At 42.6% G+C, this 20551-nt stretch overlaps 1 protein-coding gene across 6 annotated transcripts in view; it reads right to left on the bottom strand.

The window, feature by feature from the left end:
- agap2 (ArfGAP with GTPase domain, ankyrin repeat and PH domain 2) overlaps window positions 1-20551 on the bottom strand; it is a 31061-nt gene that overhangs the window by 6220 nt on the left and 4290 nt on the right. For 2 of the 6 annotated variants that reach the window (XM_020587730.1, XM_020587729.1), the window contains 14 exons: window positions 10451-10509; window positions 8954-9041; window positions 8601-8686; window positions 8321-8456; window positions 6784-6918; window positions 6549-6667; window positions 4652-4804; window positions 4435-4509; window positions 3990-4094; window positions 2621-2801; window positions 1772-1897; window positions 1525-1659; window positions 1002-1061; window positions 555-706 (listed from right to left, as the gene is read on the bottom strand). In XM_020587730.1, the coding sequence (XP_020443386.1) occupies window positions 555-706; window positions 1002-1061; window positions 1525-1659; window positions 1772-1897; window positions 2621-2801; window positions 3990-4094; window positions 4435-4509; window positions 4652-4804; window positions 6549-6667; window positions 6784-6918; window positions 8321-8456; window positions 8601-8686; window positions 8954-9041; window positions 10451-10509 (1610 nt within the window). Of the gene's footprint in view, window positions 1-554; window positions 707-1001; window positions 1062-1524; window positions 1660-1771; window positions 1898-2620; window positions 2802-3989; window positions 4095-4434; window positions 4510-4651; window positions 4805-6548; window positions 6668-6783; window positions 6919-8320; window positions 8457-8600; window positions 8687-8953; window positions 9042-10450; window positions 10510-14434; window positions 15564-15657; window positions 16959-20551 lie in introns of those variants that run through there. The other 4 variants (XM_020587726.1, XM_020587727.1, XM_020587728.1 and 1 more) reach the window with 4 other exon arrangements.

Genomic DNA, 20551 nt, shown 5'->3' with positions numbered 1-20551 from the left:
GGGCCATCTTCCTGATGTATTCATGGATCTTTGTTGTTTCATCCTGGATAGTGGCTCCGACGCTCACTAATCCTCGGCCTCCTTCCTTCCCCTTAGTGTACAGTGTCAGGATGCTGGACTTGGGGTGAAACCTGCCGTGCATTGTAAGGAGCTTCCTTGTCTTGATGTCAGTGGCCTCTATCTCCTCCTTTGGCCAGCTTATTATGCCAGTGAGGTATCTGATGACCGGCAGGGCATAGGTGTTAATCACCTGGACTTTGTTCTTTCCATTCAGCTGACTTCTCAGGACTTGCCTTACTCTCTGCAGGTACTTGGTAGTTGCTGCTTTCCTTGCTACCTCTTCATGGTTCCCATTTGCCTGCGGGATCCCAAGGTACTTGTAGCTGTCCTCAACATCTCCTATGTTGCCTTCAGGTAGTACAACCCCCTCAGTTCTGACTACCTTCCCTCTCCTTGTTACCATTCGACCACACTTATCCAGTCCGAATGACATTCCGATGTCTTGGCTATAGATCCCAGTGGTGTGGATCAGTGCCAGCTGTCAGTGTCTTTACCTTGTTTCTGCCGCTCTCACAGGACTGTAGACTTGCCAGGATCTGGCTCTCTATAGCTGACACCCATGAGTCCCTGTCCTCCAGGCTCTGAGCCTCAAAGTGCCACGTCTGCCCCGTAAACGACACTATGATGAAGTCTGTGTTCTCCTCCTCTGCAAGTGAAAGGAAAGAACAAATTTAGCTGAGATCTGTAGACATAGTAAGATGACTAATTAATATAATGGGCGTTATGAATTCATAGTCAAAGAAGCAATTACAAAAAAATAAATGCAAAACATCATTTTGATGGAACAGATCAATGTTTTGGTTATTGTGATGAAAGCATGTCAGTTCTTGGGATGCAGGTAACATATGCCAGGCACATGAAGGCGGGAAACAGACAGAGGAAAAATACTGTATGCAAATCTGAGCGCAAGCTGATTCAGCTCCAACACCCTCACTTGTTACCTGTCTTATTAATGTTTCTCAAACTACCAAAGCTCTTTAATTTCCACATTTTGCGTTTGGCTGCAGAGCAAGAGATAAGCACAGGAAAAGGACAAAGTGAAACAGAGACAGACAAATCCAAGTGTTAAAAAAGGCTGTTAAGAAATACTCAGAGTAAGACAAACGTTCACTAAACCATGTTCTTACAGAAGAGACAGAAGTTAAAAGTACTGTGTAAGAAAAGGAAATCTGTGTACAACTACGTAAGTAATGCCAACAACATAACATTTTTGATAGGCTAAAGTTGATTACAATAACAATTGGTGAAGAATCATCGTCAAAAAGCCTCAGAAACATTTTAATGTTTTATTAATGTGTTCACTTTCTAGTCATTCATTAATTCTATTTGCCCTGTTGATACGTTTTTACATTCACTATCTGCGTATGTACATTTTTATATAATTTGCACATAAAACTCTTTTTTTTTAAATCATACTATGAGCAGTAGCAGGTGTAGCTCCCGGTAAAGACTTTGTGACATTACCTTCAGCTTGCCCAACGGCTGCATCTCCTTTCTGATTCATGCTCTTCTTCCTCCTGTTCTTCTTCCTGTCGCTCATGGGAGATGATTGGCTGGGGTCTTTTCCAGTAAAAGGACTGGCTGTCCCTTCAAGGGCATCTGACATTGGGTGCAAATATAATTAATCATCTGTGACAGCATTGTTTGCAGTCATAGTGGAGCTAAAGCCAGAGTGGTTTTGCTGAAGAAGTTTATTTCCTACGGCACATACCGACACTTTGTGCCTTGGTGGACAATGAGGAAGGGCAGCGCTGAAGTCCTCTTTCCCCGCCTTGAGGAGAAAAACCACCAGACCGATCGTCCACCACAGACAGAGTGGCTGGACACAACTGAGGAACTGACAGACAGAAAGAAAGGAAAGATATACAGTATAGGCTGTAGACCATATCTCCATGCTGTGCAAGAATAAGGACCTCAGAAACCAGCCATGAGTTACTTTAAAATACAGAAATGATAATAGATGAATCTTGTGATATTCTGTAATAAAAAACCTCAAATCAACAATACGTTAATCCAACTAACACGGACTGTCTGCATATCCAAAGACTGATATCTAACTTCTCTGTGCCACAGAGCTCTGTGGTTGTCCAAAAACACATCAGTGAGCCACACTGCTGTACTGGCTGACATGCGCCTTCATTACCATGAAGTAATAGTAGTTTATTATGACTAAATCTGTTATGACTATTATGACTAAATCCCATATACACTGTCCTGCTGCCACAAATCCTCACCAGAGGAAGTGATGTGAAGAACAGTCCCTAACAGGTAAACAATTTACTTGAGTTTGAGTTATGTCTGCAAAAAACTCCAGTGTCCAGCTGTTTTTTTTGGACATTTCAGAGGATTCCTAAAATATACCTTTGTGTCCCATTTTTTACAGACAAGGCTGAGGAAGTCAGAAAGTTTTAAAAATGCACTAACACATTGTTAGTTTCTGTATTTTAAAAAAATTGTTGGCAGTTAAAAAGAACAGACTGACACCAGCCTCATCTCTGCCCCTGTTCCCAGACCATCAGTGACTAGTATGCATGCGCTGTTTACTCGCAGATAGAAGTACCTGTAGCGGTGCTATCAGTGGCTGTCAGCTCCTTACTCAGACCATTCACTCCAGCGACAGAGCCAGGTGGGGCAGGTGAGGGGCCCATAGGGGCAACAGCCCTCGGAGGACGTTTCCCAGGAACTTTTACTGTCACACGAAGCAGGTCAATTTCCTTTCCATGGATATTCTGTGTGTAGTCCTGAAAACCACATAACATCACATCAAAGTTCAGTACAGATATACTTAGTCTAGTATTACCACTAGCTCATACCAGTAACTAATGCCAGCTAAATTTAGAGAGACATAGATATAAACAGAAACATTACTGAGTCAGCTTACTGACCTTATGACTCATCTCTACTTGTGTTAATATATGGCTACATTTTAGCATTTATCATTACTGACCGTTCATGAAGCCTTGTCAGCTTAATTAGTGCTGCTATGCTTGTGAAATATAAAAGTGGCAAATTTATGACAATTCTTTTTTTGTAATTTTTGATTTTGTAATTCTTTGATTTCAGCCAGAGGTGAACAAAAGCAGCTTCTCATTTCTGGCCAAAGAAAGTTGATTTTATTGGCATTTAACAAATGTAGTGAGCTAACAGGTACACAGCTTCCTGGCTGCAAGCTTACACACTTAGACAAGCAGAACAAAGGTTAGATTTAAGTGTGACTGCCTGTATTTTCAAACTGTTTGTTTCACTATTAATGTTAGCCAAATGCTGACAAGTTAATTTGGTGCAGCCGGAGTGTAAACTTCCACACATCTAATAAATACTACTACACAGTGAATGTGGGGTGAATAGGGATTTTTTAAAAGAAACCTGAAACTTCTCAAAACAATGAAGTATGAAATGCCCCTGGTCTTGAAAATAACATGGGGTTTTTAGTGTAAGCAGTGGGCTAGCTAGCCAAACATGCTAATGTTTACTTATGGTATACAAACATACTGCTGTTTTCCTTAACTTTTGCTATTATCCAAAAGTTGATATACAGTTATCACTGCTACTACAGCAGCATAGTTGTTTGGGAAAGAGATTAAACTAATGGTCAGTTTTAACAACTCACTTTGAAGAGTGCTTTAAAGATGCATTATTTTTTTACATTTTCTTTAAGGAGGACAACAGTTTCTACTGGGTGTAGGAAACTTAATGACTGTACAAATGTTTCATCACTCTGAATCTTTTGGGGGGGGATCCCTATTTAGCACAACTTTCAAAGCAATTATAGGATTATTTAAGACAAACATGGCTTTTATTGAAAACCACTGAAGCTAAACCTTCAGTTGAATCTAAAAAGCAGCAGATAGTGAAACCTCTCTTGGCTGTTTGCTGATGCGTCACTGTGTTTTACTGGTGTATCGATCTGTGTTGTGGTGTTCTCTTACACTGGAGCTAGAGTGGTAAGACAGCGTGCCATTGTTGGACAGGGTGACATATTTCTTCTTCCACTCCTTATTCAGAGAGCTACCGCTTCTCTTCCACAGGATGCCCTGTCAAAAACAAGAACTGACACTCTGAATCTGCCTAAATTTAGAGTTGGTGCAACAGAAGCAAGCTCTTCAAGGCGTAGCAGCATTACAAAATAGCTGAAAGCACTTGTACAGTATTAATAGAACACCCTTGAGAAAGGTTGAAAAGAATGAAACAACAGCTTTTTTATGTGCTGCTTATGTAAGATTAAATAAACAGACAAGCTCATTTTTGTTCCCACCTTGTTCCTGAAGAGGGAATTGGTACATATTATTGTGCTGCAGCAGACTGAAGCACATAAACACCCACTTCATTGAAAACTCTCTTTATATTTTGCAAAGTTTCTATTGTTAACCAAACCTGTTTGATAGGAACGCCCCGCACGCTGCCCAGGTCTCCTTTAGGATCACCAGCTTTCTTATCCGTGTCCCGGTTCTGAAACAAACAGCCAACAGATGGGTTTCAAAGAGCAGATGATTTCAGCAGAGAGTCAGAGAGGAAGCTGAATGGAGTGAAATGACATTGAGAGATGACAGGGTACTAAGAGATGAGACACCAGCAGTTAGTAACTACTGACCTTGAAGAGGGAGGGCCGCCTTGGGATGCTCTTCAGCGAACGTGAGCTGACACTGCCTCCCCCCTCTCCAGATGCAACCCTCAGCTCTCTGTGACTGACCACAGGGGTGGAGGGGAGGGAGTAGGCGTAGCCACTACTGGGGCCATTACTGGCCTGAGACGAGGTGGACAAGTGGGGGAGGAAAGTGGGGTCAGGAGGTCAGGATGCAGGGGGTGGGGAGATGGGATGGAGGCGTGAGGGAAGAGATGGAGAGAGTGAGAATGAGCTGACAGATGAAATGAGTGAAGCAGGTTTACAAAAAGCAGCTGATGATCGACTGTTATGGAGCTGAGTTGGATGTAGAGGAAGTGATGAACAGTCTTGTGGATGATGTCTATAATTAGATTTCATTTAATATTAACTTTATAATTCAAGTAATTCTTCCTCGTATGAATGTTTAACCACCAAAGCTGCCTAGAGAGAGCCCTCACATTCTTACTTTTCCTCTGAAAACCTTAATCTTAAAAAAGACGACTATTGTGGCAACAGAACAGCATTAAGGCCTCTAAAAATACTTCCAAAGCTCTGTGGAGGTGAGCAGAACAATAAAGAGGCTCAGCCAAAGTAAAGAACTAATTTGGAAGACAACACCAGAATAACACAATCAGAACACTTTCATCTGTGTCCTGTTTTTATCAAGTCTTATGTAATATCTGTCTAGACTGGAAAAAGATTGTGTTTACCATAAGAGAGCAACATTTACAGGATTCACACTTGACCATATAAGTATCCAACATCCTAACTGGCTATTTCATAAAGAAGAAAAAGGGTTGACTAGCGGATATCTGTGATAAATTATTGGACAAAAGACACATGCACTTTGTTTTACAGTTATGGGGTTTTTAAATAATGAAGATACAGTATCTTTCAGGCAAAATATTTGTTAGGTGTTTATGTCTATTGACATTAAAAAACTCCCCTAGATTTAGCAAAAGAAAAGAGTAAAATAGAAATATGGCACAGAAAAGTATGTTGTATATTAGTTATGTATGAATTGAAAAGAGCCTTGATTTTACCAATTGTGCCAGACTGCGTAAATCTGTAAATCATAGCTGGCCACTAGTGGCGCTGTGCTTGAGTTTTGCCCAAAGCCACATTGACAATGTCTTTTCCTGTCACCATCTTTGTTTATGTAAAGAAGAAACTGACAACTCAAGAAATGGACTGAAATGATGATTTCCCTGGACAAGACCAGATTATTTTTGATTTCGGATCAATGGAGGTGTTTATGAGGACCCTTCAGAATTTTGGTGTTGTCAAATGAGTGTAAAAACAGTTGCAATGTATGAATTTATGAATATAACCTAGGAATACATTGGTGCAGATCAGGGCCTTAAAGATGTCTTTAGTATTAATGGCCCATCTTATGAGCTAACATCACCAATGGGCAGAATTCACAAACTGTACACTGAGCTGCTAGCACAAGTAAGGACTGTAGCATTGACTGGGGACCACTGAATAGTCATAACTACTTGGGTACAACAGTACATGCCATTGCTAAAGACTGGCATAAGCATTCATTTGCAGTAACTGCAATGAAAACCGAAAAAAGGCATTTTGTATTTCATCCTAATCTGATAGTTGACTTTGTAGCTCATATAAATAAATGTTGTAAAACCAGATAAATTACGTGCAACTGAATTTCACAACAACATAAATCAGCTCAAGAATTTACCCATTTGTCATTGTCAAGTAAAAAATTATACACTTTGTAAAAGTAGAATTTATGGCAGAGCTGTTATGTTGAATTGCAATATATGGTACAGAAGTACCTAATAATGTGATTACTACCTATAAGTAGCATCATGTAATTGCATGTGGGATGGGCCAGATGTGTAGCATGTCATGGACGTGGTACCTGGCCAGGGAACGAAGCTGATCCAGGTGTGGAGCCTCCGGAGTGGCTGGGTGAGTTAGGAAGAGACTTGCAGGCGAGCAGCGCTGCCTGCTTCTTTTGAGCTACAATCTTCTGGGCAGCTGAAAAACACACATCATAACATCGGTGACGAAATAGCAGCTTCTCCTCATGGTGGATCAGGGCCCTCATCCAGTGTTTTCTGCATATTGACAGCACTAAGTGTGAGTAAACTGACCCTCTGAAAACACTCGATCAACATTGAACCCATAGGTGGCGCAGGTCTCGTAGAACAGCGAGTGACGTACATCAATACACAGCTGTCTGGCTCTCTGATCCTCAATCACACGGGGGTTGGTGCTACTGATTTTATCTAAGTAAAAACAGATCAGGAGGTGTTAGAAGACTTATGACACAACAGCACTGAGACTTCATATGATATACACACAACAAATAAATACTTCAACAATTCTTTGGCATAAATAACAATGGAAACACTTTATTTTACAGGTCTGCAAATTCCAGTATATTTTCAAATAATTTCCTAAGAATAATATAATTTGTTAAATGCTAAGCTAGCCGAAACTTGAGGCTTATATTCAGAGGACAGAAGGTGGGCTACACATGCAAAGTGTGATATTTGTCTACAAACAGCCATAATTCAGCACAAATGAAGAATAATATCTCTAATAATAAATAAATGAATATTAAATACTAACTGAAGTTTGAACTGAGGAATTTCTTTTACAAAAATTTCCCTGGAAGAAATTAACACAACTCTGTGGACTAACTAAAAATCTGTCTCAACTTTTTCTCTTTGTGTAATTTTTAACAAACTACATGGATCTGTGCTGGAAACTTTCAAGCAATTATTAGGAAATAGCAGACCTGCAAAATAAAGCATTATCATAACAATTAAACTTTAATTATCCACACTGGAAATGTTAAAACCGACATGGAGCCAATGGATCTCGTCTCTTGTTTCAGTGAAAGGGAGTAAATTGCTGAAAACTGGGATTCATTATGAAGTGAGAACGTGCTACATTTACTGTTTAACAGTCTCTGGATGCTGAGTGTGTATCTGTCCACTATATAGCTCCTTCAAAAATTCCACTGTGGCGATAATAACAGTAGTATCCATGGCATGTAAACTACTATACTCCTGCTAACAATCCCACAATGCAATACTCTGCATATTACAGATGAGAGAATTACCACTGAGCAGCTCTACAGCTGTTAGTGATGAAACAAAATGAAATCTTAATTTACTGTTCACTACTGAGTGAACTAACTGCACATTACATAGGGGGTAGTGAACAAGTGAATGTGGAAGTGATTTCAACCAGCCATTGTTAACTTACTCATATACATTTCCCAGAATGCTTTGCACTGAAGTTAAAATTTCTCAGAAATCCTTCATTTGTCTCTGGAGTTAGTTATGTGTCTTGATGATGAGTGGTCTGTTACTCCTTTACCCCTGACTTGTTTTCAATTCATGATAACTCAAAGAATCCAAGCTCAATTTTAAGCCAAGGATTTAAAGTGGATGTAAACATCCTAAGTTGCATAAACAGAAAGTAAACTTTTAAATTAAGTTAAATGGCCCAACTCAAAATATGATTAAAGTTTGTTGCTGGAAATCCTGAGTTCTTAACCTTATTTTTATTTATTTATATTATTTACAGTGCAGGCTTCTAGTTAGTCTGTACCTCTGACTGGTGTAGTCCAAGAATACATAAGTCTGTGGGTGTGGTTCATGTGATTAGTGTGCTGACCTTGGGTGCCCACCACTATGACTGGGATGTCTGCGCGCTGTGCACTGAGCTGGCTGTAGAGCTGGTAGAGCTCCTGGAAACTGGCCTCGTTCTCCAGACTGAAGACCAGGATCACTGCGTCAACCCAGCTGCTGAACTGAAGAGGTGGGTGGGTCGTTTGGGGGTGGGGTGGGGACAAATGAGTTCACTGTTCACTGATGGATGATGAAATCAGCAAGTGTTGCAGTTTTGCATACTAACTGCTGTATCTCACATACACACATTCACACAAAAGAAGCACCTGTGCATCAGGTGGCCCAGCTTCCTCCCGGATCAGTAATAAATGACTCTGTCCATCCACAAGCACTTCCTTTTTATACCTGCCACCTGAGAAGAATAATGGCAATGACAGGACTTATTATTATACAGCTGGTGGCAACGTGACAGATGCAGGATGAAGCCATATCACACACCAGTTTGCACTAAATATCTTCAGACATCTCCCTGAATCATTGAAAAATAATTAAAAACAAGGCTTAGTAAGCAAGAAGCACTGGAGATACATTTTACATTTTTTATTTATAAGCCAAAAACAACTCTTGGACAGCATTAGACCAGTTAGAGGAGCCAATCTCATGACATTAGGTTTCTTACCCTCAGCTTTCTCAAGTGCAACATAACTGCCTGTGATGTATTTGTTCACCAGCGCTGACTTGCCACTTTTCAGACTTCCCAGAATGCCCTGAGAAAAGAAGAGAGGTAATACAACACCGTGAAGTTCATTCGGGGTCAGTGTCCATCAGCATCACCGTGTAATGTATCAAATATAACTCTGACTGAATTCAAAGCCAATCAAACCAGAAACCTTTAGTTCCTTCATCAGATGTTTTTGTTCCTTTTAGTTAGTTTTAGAGTGTCAGTGAATTTTAGTTCCTTCATCAGATGTTTGATTCCTGTATTGATTTCTTTTTTTAACCCTGATATGAACATACAATATAGTTAGTGTTGGAGGAAGTACTTAAATATATAGTATGTAGTTCACTACTCCTCAACACTGCTTAAACTAGTAGTTTAACTACATTTTGCACTAACTTGCTGGTAGTTCTCCTACATTCATAGTTGTGTAGTGACTGAAGTAGATTAAATTACATTGTTGCCATTTTTGTGTAGTTAACAACTGCAACTATAAAACATTTTGGGCCATGAAAATTAAGGAATGATTTTTATTGTACTATTGCTTCTTTGACCCTTTAGATAAGAGCACTGAGAGACAGATCTGTGTACAAGAAGTATATGATTGTGAAAAGCCCAGATCAGACTGTTTAGGACACTAGGTATAGTAAATAAACTCAACTGAGTGCCATTTTTTGCTGGTATGTGAGTTTTCTTTTTGTATACCATGTACAGTATGTTGTCACTTTGGTCATTTTTTTACAAAGTAGTTTAAACTACTTTTTCTAAGTAGCTTTACTTTGCCGTGCTACATTTCTCTCTAGAGTGGTTTTGCTGTAGTTTAACGTCTTCCCGTGTAAATAAATCGATAGTTTGCAAAGCTACATTTTCATAGTAATTTCCCCAACACTGTACTTAAGTAAAAGTACATAAGTATTTTTAGGTAAATGTGGTTGAATTCTAAAAAATTAAAAATGCTGAGATGAGAATGATCCCAGTACAAAATCATGTTATTATACAAGTGTGTAATTTGGATAAAACATGTTGTATACACTCATCTGAGCCCTTTTAGTTATTACCTTGGCTCAAAGCAAGGAGCGACGAGCAAAGAGCAAGTGAGCAGTGGGTGCTGTGACATGCTTAGCTGAGGTTGTTGCCATGGCTGTTACCTCTCAGACTACATACAGTCTGCCCAACCTGACCGGTGAAGATGGCTGGAGTGTATGCAGCCTGAAAGGAATACTTACAGACACAACTCAGGCCTGAAAAAGTCATATTTTCTAAAGCATTTTTTCAGGTAAAGAATGTAATCTGTACTTAAAGTTTCTTAATTAAAATGATGCTTTTGGATGTCAAATATGAGAACTGTTGAGAGTTTCAACTCTTAAAGCAGCTTCTTAAATAAAATGCCATGATTATGAACCAGTGGACTGCATTCTTCTGTTTGTGACACAGGTGTGTACTGAAGTAAAGCCTCACCAGTCTGAGCTCTGGGATGGATCTGCTCAGGGTCCACTCCTGGCTGTTGGCAATATTTACTGGAAAGAGACAGACAGAGACAAACAGTCAAACAGAGAGATTCATCATTTTGCTTATGTACAGTAAAAAGGCCAGTTATCACAGCAATACATCACAGCTCCTGCATAACTGTTCGCCATAAGGTCATCTTAACGAATATAGCCTTTCAGTCACAACAAGGGAACCAACAAGGTGCAGCACACCACTTGTTATCCCCATGCAACAGCATGGTGATGCCTCTACTGGACAGTTCACTATCACTCATACAGGTCTCACTCCTCTGTGTTTCTGAGCGGCATCTAGACAAGATCCTGTTTGAATCCACTGCACTAAAATGCAGGGACGTATCTAGCAAATTTTGGACAGGGTGGCCAGTCTAGGGCACAGACTCAGAGAGGGGTGACACATTTGACATATAAAAAGTAAATGAAACCCCTAGTTCTATGAATAAATAAACCATATATTATTAAGAATCACACTGTTTATTTTTTTGTAAAAATGAGACAGGCATAGTGATTTTTAGCTAACTTTGGTTACTCCCAAGATGAAGACATTACTGCTGCACAGTGGCTCCCCTCACTGAGGTAAATCATGCCTAATAGTTCATAACAGCACAATAAGAGAAATGAATCATGCTCCATGCATGGTTTAAAATAAAACTAACTTTTGTTTGTTTTAGCTGTAAAATCAGCTGAGGTGAGAGGTATTAGCTGCTGTGTGCTGGAGAAACTATGCAAACATTCACACACACATGCACATTCAGTAAGGGCTGCTGTGCCAACATCCCTACTGAACAAAAGCAGTGGCACGCCCCCAGTGTGGTATAACACTCACATCCAAACACCCAGCTGAAGGTTCAGAGGAAGGAAACGAGGTGTCTGATGTCAGTCTAATCCAACAGTCCTGCAGTAAGTTCATCTTCATTAAGGTGAAGATGTTCAGTTTCTTTTTCTTTTTGTATGATCATTTTGGAGGATGTAGATTGTGCTGCTGCTGAACTGGTTACACAGAGATGTGTCATTTAGCCTGTAGCCTCACTGATATAAATGGGGTGGACAATACAATAGATTCAGCTCTCATTTAACCCAGTACAGTTCAACAGCAGTACAACAATCAACACAAGAGTCTACAGCTATGCTAGCCAGGGAGCTGTGTGCCCGGGTGAAGCTGTGCAAAGTGTGCACAGTGGTGCTTTGAGCTAATGCTAAATTCTAATGCTAACAAGTGCACATTGAGAGTGTTAATTATAGATGCTTAACAGGTCTAATGTTTGCCATGTTCACCTTAGTTTAGTATATTAGCATGCTAACCGTTGCTGCTTTGTTAGCACTAAACACAAAGTACAGCTGAGGTTGATGGGAATGTCCAAACAGCAACCTGCGAGGCTGAGAAAGTAAGCCAGTGCAGAAGTGCTAAAACCTACAGTTCCTCAAATGGCCACTTGAGGCTGGATCCAAAAGAGAGTCAATCCCCACAGACTCCCATGTTAAAATGCCCAACAGCAGAAATAAACAGCCTGGTACAAAAAACTGTTTTGGTCTCTATAGCTAATTTCCCCTTCCATGGCAACTGTATGGGGGGTGAATTTTTTATATTCCTCACTAGTTTCAATTATATTGAGGCTTAAAGTTATGCATAATTAGGGGTATGGGGTATGGCTGCTTCGAGTGAAGGTGGGAGGGTTTCGTGACAGGTGGTTAGCCGCTAGCTGTCTAGCAAGCTCCATTCACCTTCCACCTCAATGCCAGTTTTTGCATTAGGCAGAGTGAGGCACTACCAAAATGGCAACTGCCAGACTTGAATTTCAAAACCTCGCTTCAGAAAACCAATGGGTGACATCATAGAGGGTTCATTCATGTTTTATATACAGTCACTGGGCATGTCATAAACCAAAGTACTGAATAAACTTAAATTTCAAACAGAGGGTAGCACTGAAAGGTCAGGGAGCCATCAAAGTTATTACAATTCATCCTGAGGTCCATACCAACTTTCATGGCTTTCTCTCCAGTTTTGAAGACATTTAATAAAAATCATAAATGCGAACCCCACAGAGGCACTACGGGGAAAAGTCAAGGGATCACCACAGCCAATAGGATACATCCTCTGGGAACCATGAATGTTTGTACAAAATTTACTGCCAATCCATCCAGTAAGTACTGACATATTTTAGTCTAGACCAGCATAGCAGACTGACCAACAATGGCACCCCTAGAGTCACACTAAAAACAAACTCAGAAACCACAGAAAATACAAAAGGAGGTAAGAGACCAGGAGGACCTGGCAGATATATTGCCCACTATTATGTGTGTGAATGTGTGATGTGTCCTTCAAAGACAGATGATGCTTAAACTCTAGCCTGGTTCTAATTCTATGGAGCGTCCAGGCTGATGTGCTTCACATGAGAAAAAGAAGGGCTTACGTAGAAGCTGCTGTGGCATGCGGCTCCCTGGCAAAAAGGGCCACTCCTGCCACACAAACAGATTCATACACACACAACCAGACATTGACTTTGTCAATCGTTGTCTTTTTGAGTCAAAGCTCTCTTTAAAGCCCGCTGCTGTTGTTGGCAAAAGATAAGAGACAGAGTGATCCTTCTTCTACTTTGACACAGATTTGTACAGAAAGCCAATTATCCACACTCCCTGCTCCAAACCAATCGTGTGATCCATTTTAGCCCTGGTCTGCAGCCTGTAGCTCACATCTACAACTGCCACTGTTCTAACCTAAGTCTTTTTTTGGGGGGAGGGGGTCAGAATCCTCCCAGCCATGTGTCAGCGCAAGGCCACACACACACACGTATACATCATGCTGCCTCCTCTTCCATCCCTCTGCTTCATCAGGCTCTGCCTCTGTAGCAGAAGCAGCAGTCCTGCCGGTTGCCGTGGCAACACTTCCTCCTGCCCTGGGTACGTGTATGTGAGTGAATGTGTGTTTGTGTGAGCAGTTGGCGGGGATAGTCTCACAACTTGAGTGAATCCACAGTGTGTGTGTGTGCAACAGTGTCAATGCACAATGAGTAAATGAATGCATAAATCACACTCTCTCCCTCTCCCTCTCTCTCTTTGAGCAAACATGTTTGTGAAAGAGATGCCCTGTTGTACACTTCAGCTGTCGACATGCAGCATGGGTGAAACCACAATGATGGCAGCTCAAAAGCAACAGTCTTATAGCAAAGCTTAAAATGTCTCATGAATGCCTTTTGCATGAATTTAAATAGAATGCTTGATAAACACAAGTGTGAGAGAGGACGGGAAGAAGCTCCATATAGTGGCAGAACATGTAGTGGGTGGAATATCAAAGACAGGATTAGAAATGCTCTCGATTGGCTGTGGAGCCACATGTGTGAACAAACGTTGTCTCACGTATTATCTGCTTTTCCAGCCATTTCTGCTTTGTGGAAATGAAGCGGAGGCAAAAATCAACCAGAGCAGGCTCATTCCATCAGCTCCTCTCCATTTTACTTCCCCTTTGGCTTCATTAGGAAATATAAACCCATGCTGAGAACAGTGCTTAAGTGTGTGTGTGTGCGCGCGTGAGTGAGAGTTCAGAGATTACCCCTCCAGTGGTGTGAAATCAGCCCGCACTCCGAGGGGAATTGCATTAAGACTGTCCAAGACGATTCTATTGTCAGTTTTCAGATCAAAGAACTTCATCTGTCATCATTTTGCAGTCGCACATGGTTTCGGGAAAAGGTTTAGTTGCATGTGACAGGATTATAGCCTGTAAATGTATTCTGTGTGGGGTTCTTTATCAAGACCCACCCCACCCAATTCCACCCTGACTCATTTCATATATATGCCCTTGCACAGATGAAGTACCTACACTCCAATAATTGTTTCAGTACAGGACTGACCACAGACGTGACCCTGATAACGGCTTGTTGTCATGCATGTAGTCAACATGAGGGAGGTGGCAGTGATGTTGTGTGTGCTTGTGCCCTCCTACCTTCCTCCTCACTGGAGTCTCTCTGTATATACACAGGCGGTGCTGAGGAGGATGACCCCCCTGAACTGCTCTTTGTGAAAATGCCACTGATGAACTTGAGCATCTTCCTGTCTTTAGCTGACCCTCGTTGGCCCTGCTGTGTCTGCTGGGCTTCCCTGGCCAGCCCCAGGTCCTCAGAGAGGCTGTTCAAGTCGCTGTTATCAAGTGTACGGCTTTTACCCTTCCGTGTTGTTTTGGGGGGCTGGGTAGCAGGTGCAGGTAGGGAGGTTGAACCTGCCTTCAGTCTGTCCTTCCTGGGAATGTCTCTCATAACTGCAGCCATGCCACCTCCAGTCTCTAGAGGTATCCCAGTTTCAGCTTCATCCCGGAGGTCCCTCCATGCTTCAGGTCTGCTCGCCTCAGCCCAAGAGGCTCTGCAGGGGCCCGGTGAGCGTGCTGGCATGCGGCAGTCCTTGCGGTCAAGGCTCTGGGCTGAGGTAGGGCTGCGCTCTCTACCTTCCCTAGAGTCACGGCCACGGGTGGCAACACTGCTGTGAGACTTCAGTAGACTCACAGGCCGCTGTCCTGCTGGACGGATAGGGAGGCTGGTCCTGGTTGGGGTGCGGTTGGGCTGGATACATACCTCCATTGGTGGTGTTGTGGTGAGAGATGGCGACCCACATTGCTTTGCCTCTGGGGTGGAAAGCACTTTCTCGACTCGTGTCAAGTTTATCTCTGCAGACTTTGTCTTCTGAGTTGTCCTCTCAGCAGGTGAGGGGATAGAGAGGGTGCCCGGTGGCTTGTCACTACCTTTGGAGGGTAGGTTGTCTTTCTGAGGGCTGAGGAGGTCTCTCTCTCCATCTTTAAGTTCATCAATTAACTTCCCCCCTTTTATAGCAGCAGCATCCTCAGCTCTTTGCGGTTGTCGTAAAACCACTCCAGCTCCATTCTCAGCTCGTGCAGCAGCTACACCGTCGCCCTCTGCTCTCGCCCCAGCCTCCTCTCCTGGCCTGGTCTCTACCTCTTTCCCCTGGCTGCTGTTCTTGGCCTCCCCTCCATTCTCCTCCACAGCCTCTACCTTCACCAGGGTGAGGGAGATGAGGTAGGTGGTGCGTTGATGCAGGGCGCTGCCTCCACTCATGTGGTCACGCTTCAGTAGACACACAGTAAATGAATGAAACCAGTTTGCCAGTGTGTTGGGATGTGAAAGAATCTGACAGCACGACAGAGACAAAAAAACTTACAAGGACGGAGATTAAGTTTCTCCTCACGAGATACAACAGCAGAGGGGCGGTTGGTTTCATCCATCCCCCAGATCCCGGTTTCTTTGTTTCGGATTTTAAATTCAGTAATGGATATCTTTGCTAGCTGTAATTTTCATGTCTCCAGGATACAGAAAAACCCCACTCCTTCTGACAACCTCCAGCACACTGTACAGTCCAACCAGCTCTTTTGTTTCTAGAAAGCAACCAATACAAAATCCTTCCACTGCACATATGTGCAGCTACTGAGGCAAATAAATCCTCATTATGGTGTCAGATGCCTCACTCCTGATGGTGATTATTCACTTGACCTTATTTTTATGTGCAGCGCCTGCATCTTATTTGTTCCTTAGTCCATTCTCTTCATTCGGTTGAGAATAACTGTCCCGCATCATACGTCATCAAGAATGTGATGAACAGCAGCTGTAAAGTGAAAAGGTGAGGTCTTTAAAAATGCATTAGTGTCACTCTAAAGCAGCATGGCACAGAACCCCCAGAGCTGAATGCAGTCCAGTCGAGATCATGGGCTCTCATTGCAAGCCTTACATGTGTGGTGACAGCAGCATCCGTTCAGAGAGTGTGGTGGCAGGAAGGCAGGCAGCCTCAAGGAGACACTCAGCAAGGACACTGATGAGGGCTGAAGAGGAGGAGAAGCCAACAGAAGCCCCGGCGAAAATCTGGAGATACATTTCCAAGTCAGGGTTCGTCCGGCCATCACGTCCCTCTCACTGTCTCCCAAGCTGCCTGTGTCCTCTGAGCACATCAGGCATTGAGCATGACAACACAGAGGAGGCGCTCAGGCGAGTCACTTCAACTGGCTGCCTCTGAAACCTTCCGATAGAGACGCCGTCACACAGGTTCAACGAATCCAAAGCACATAATGCACACACACACACGCAGGCTCACACCCTGCACAGCTCTTCTCTGTCACACTCTGTTTTTCTCTCTTCTGTTCTCACCAGCACACTGACAGGAACCTTCAGTGTCCCTCCCTGTACATGTCCCTCCTTGCTCCAATAGGAAATCCATACAATGCAGATGGATCCTGCTTCTCTTCTTTCTCTTTCCTTCCTTTATTTCCCCTCTCTATCTGTTTCTCCTACTGCTCCTCTCAGACTGTGCAGGGTCCCTGCTCTTTATTGCTCATCCCTCCCATCCCCATCCCCTCCCCTCCATCTTCCTCACTGCGTGCTGGGGAGGAGAGGAGGGGGAAGGCGGTGGGTAACGGCCGGTGGTAAAGCAGCGCTGCACATATAAGCTGGACCTAGCAGATGAGGGGAGCTTGTAGGAGAAAAGAACAGCAGCAAAAAGAAAAAGGAAAAAAGGCAGGGTGGGTCAGGAAAGACAAACAGGAAGTAAAAAAACATGGTTGCATGTTTATGGAGGGAAAAGACACAAGGTGTGTTTTCCAAGCATCTGTTGCCTGTATCATTTATACAGCTGCTAGAATAGTGTCATTAAGGTCATCCATTGTCTATTTGTGTTTGTGTGTTTTTAGGTGTGTGTGTGTGTGTGGCTCTGTGTGGCTCCTCCTCAGTAGGAGGCTTGGCTTGTTTGTTGCTAAGGTGTTACAATCTTCCTGGCTCTGTGGCACAATCATCTCCTCCCCGTCCTTCCTCCTCCTCCTCCTGCTTCGCTACATTCTGTATCACAATCGCTCCCAGGATCTCTGTATCAAAATGGTGTTCCTGTGTGTGTGTTTGACTGTGTGTGGGCGTCCCACATGTGAGTGAAAGAGATTTCCTGTGAGTGTATTGATCTGTAGTGTATTGCCTACTATGCCATGTGTTCAGCAGCAAATGTGGGGAAGCTGTGGGCTCACAGTGTGAACCCAGCAATGGGACAGGAGGATGACAGCACAGTGGACATCAATAGCTGGACCACAGAAGACCAGTAAATAAATAAACACATTGATATGTGTAATCTACTGTACATATTATTTTCTCAAGTAATCAATCAATTGACTGATTGGTCAACAAAACATCAAAAAATATAACAAAGTATCCTTCGCAGTGTTCGAGAGCCCCAGGTAGTGTTATCTAATGTCATATTTAGTCTGGCCATAAAATTCAACTTACAGTATATAAGATAAGAAAAAGCTGCAAATTCTCACATTTTAGTAGATGAAACCCTAAAATGTTTGGTTGAGGATTAAATTAAATGATTGATCAGTGATTGATGTATTAGTTATTTTATAATTAGAATATAGGTAAAAGTACAAAGGAACCGCTCCAATTATGTGTGCAATAACAGAAACACTGTAGACAACATGGCTACACATGCATCACCTAAATTACTGCCAGGTTTATTTTTCTTTTATGTTAATTACTCTCTGATAGAAGAAACGGAACTCCTTGATGTAAAATCAGAAGATGCCTCTCCCCACAGTGCTGCAATCTGAGCCTCCCACCATCATCCCATAATGCATAATCTGACTGTCCACCTGCTCAGCCCGCTTCCCCCTCCCTCCCACAGTCAGTGAGAGGGCAATAACTACTCACACTGAATACAAAAGACCAGTGATAACTGCCTTTGACTCAAGGGGAAAATGCACACCCTGAGAGGAATGATGGCCGCAGCCTCCGACACAACAATAAATCCACAGATAGCTGCTTCTTAACAACCCAAACACGCATTCAGCGCAGTGATGTTACACCTGTGTAAAATCCATTTTTAACAAGTGTGAGGACACGACATGCATGTGTGAGTTCAAGTGCATGTAAGGTTGCTGCAGTTGTCTGAGGTGCACGGTGAATCTAATTATTGTGAAATAACAGAAAATCTGGTTGTCTGCAGGAAGACACTTTTAAGAAATATACTCCCCTTTCTCACATGCATGCACACAGACAAAGCCTCCCCCAGCACACACGCTCACACACTGGCACCCATGGGCAGGCGCTGTCAGATGGACAGTGGCCAAGGGCAGTGGTCATGCTGGATGATTTTTCATTTCTCCCTCGCTGTGAGCTGTCTTCTCAGTTGCTCCCTCTGCTGCTGTGCTGCAGTGCACAATATACCAGGCAGATTCACATTTAAATGTCTTCATTTGGCTCCCTGTAGCACCTCACCCTCCTATCCCTGTCCATCGCTTGCTTTTTTTAAACTCTCCCAGCCTTTGGCATGCAGTCAGTCGTCCACATCCCACTCACTCTTTACTTCAGGTCCAAAAGAGGTGGCTTTCTTTTTAGCACCACTGAACTTCATACCCAGAGAGTCAGGCCCCACGGAGGGCACGCTGGCTTTGATCCTCACTACAGCGCAGACACACCAGTGGCAGAATTACACAGAAAATTCAACTGAATGTTTTTACACATGGGAGGGTTACCTCCCCGAGTGCATCGAGCTCTGCCAGATCCTAAATAGACCTGAAGGCTCACCACATCCACCAGGGAGCCGGCCGAGTTTTGGAACGAGTCTAATGTATAAACTGATGACATCAAGTTACTAAAAACATTTTTTCATGTACGGGGTATGTCCACTGTACTGTATGTTACATGAATATATCTTGTCTACTTTATAATTCTGCTCCACTACACTCCATTATATTTATTTAACATTTAAAGTTACTAGGACGGGCAGCATGGTGGCGCAGTGGTTCGCAGCAAAACGGTTCCGGGTTCGAGCCCCAGCCAACCCGGGGCCTTTCAGTGTGGAGTTTGCATGTTCTCCCCGTGCTTGCGTGGGTTCTCTCCAGGTGCTCCGGCTTCCTCCCACTGTCCAAAGACATGCAGCATTGGTTGACTGGCGTCTCTAAATTGCCCGTAGGAGTGATTGTGTGTATGAGTGGTTGTTAGTCTGCATGTTAGCCCTGCAATGGACTGGCGACCTGTCCAGGGTGTATCCCGCCTCTCGCCCACAGCCAGCTGGGATTGGCTCCAGCCCCCCGTGAGCCCGCTTGGGACTAAGCGGTATAGAAAATGGATGGATGGATGGATAAAGTTACTAGGTACTTTAAACAAATCATACTTTCTGATCAACTTAGCGAATGTGGTGCATTAATGGCCCTGTGTATCCATATAGGTCCTTTCAGTTTTGTGCCTGATCAGACCTACTCTGGTCTGAGTCACGCTGGGATTTTTGCAGTGGTGGATGACGCATTAAGATTTTGTACTTAAGTAGCAATACTACATAATATAAATATTTCACAACTAACAAAACCTGTATTTATAAGTTTATTTAATTGGAAGTACAAAAGCATTAGCAGGAAAACATACTTAAAATATCAAAAGTACAAACCCCAATTCCAATGAGGTTGGGGCATTGTGTAAAACATTGCAGGCATCAAATTCAAAATGAGCGAATATTTGCAAAAAAACAATAAAGTTTATCAGTTTGAACGTTAAATATCTTGTCTTTGTTGTGCATTCAATTAAATATGGTTCAAAAGGATTTGCAAGTCAATGTATTCTGTTTTTATTCACATTTTACACAATGTCCGCAAATTCAAGTGTGAAGTGTTTCTTTATACATTATTATTGTAGGACTGCTATTTCATATGCAGCATTTTGAGTACTGTGTTAGCTAAGGGAGATGGAGCTCTGTTGCCCAGGTATCAGCCTTGGCATTGGCTTTATTAAGGGGGTCACGTGTGAGCGACCCACATTAAATACAGTTTTTGTTTTATTTCTTTTTAAGGTCCATTCATTCCATCACAGCCAGCCACTGACACTGTTTAATTTTGTATTTTTATATATTTTTTGAATGTTCAAATCAACGCATTCCTACTTTTTACATTGTCAGGTAGTTTAATCTCTAACAGTGTGACATATTATATAACATATGTTTGGTATGTAACATCTTAACCTGCAATAGCTGTATAACAGCTAGCTGTCAGTGGAGTAGAATGTACAGTGTTTCTCTCACTTAGCTAATTTGG

Source organism: Monopterus albus, unplaced genomic scaffold (genome assembly GCF_001952655.1).
Source record: "Monopterus albus unplaced genomic scaffold, M_albus_1.0 scaffold477.1, whole genome shotgun sequence".
In the NCBI taxonomy this organism is placed as follows: domain Eukaryota; kingdom Metazoa; phylum Chordata; class Actinopteri; order Synbranchiformes; family Synbranchidae; genus Monopterus; species Monopterus albus.
Note: the sequence above shows the minus strand (reverse complement) of the source record. Positions and strands in the feature narration are given on the sequence as shown.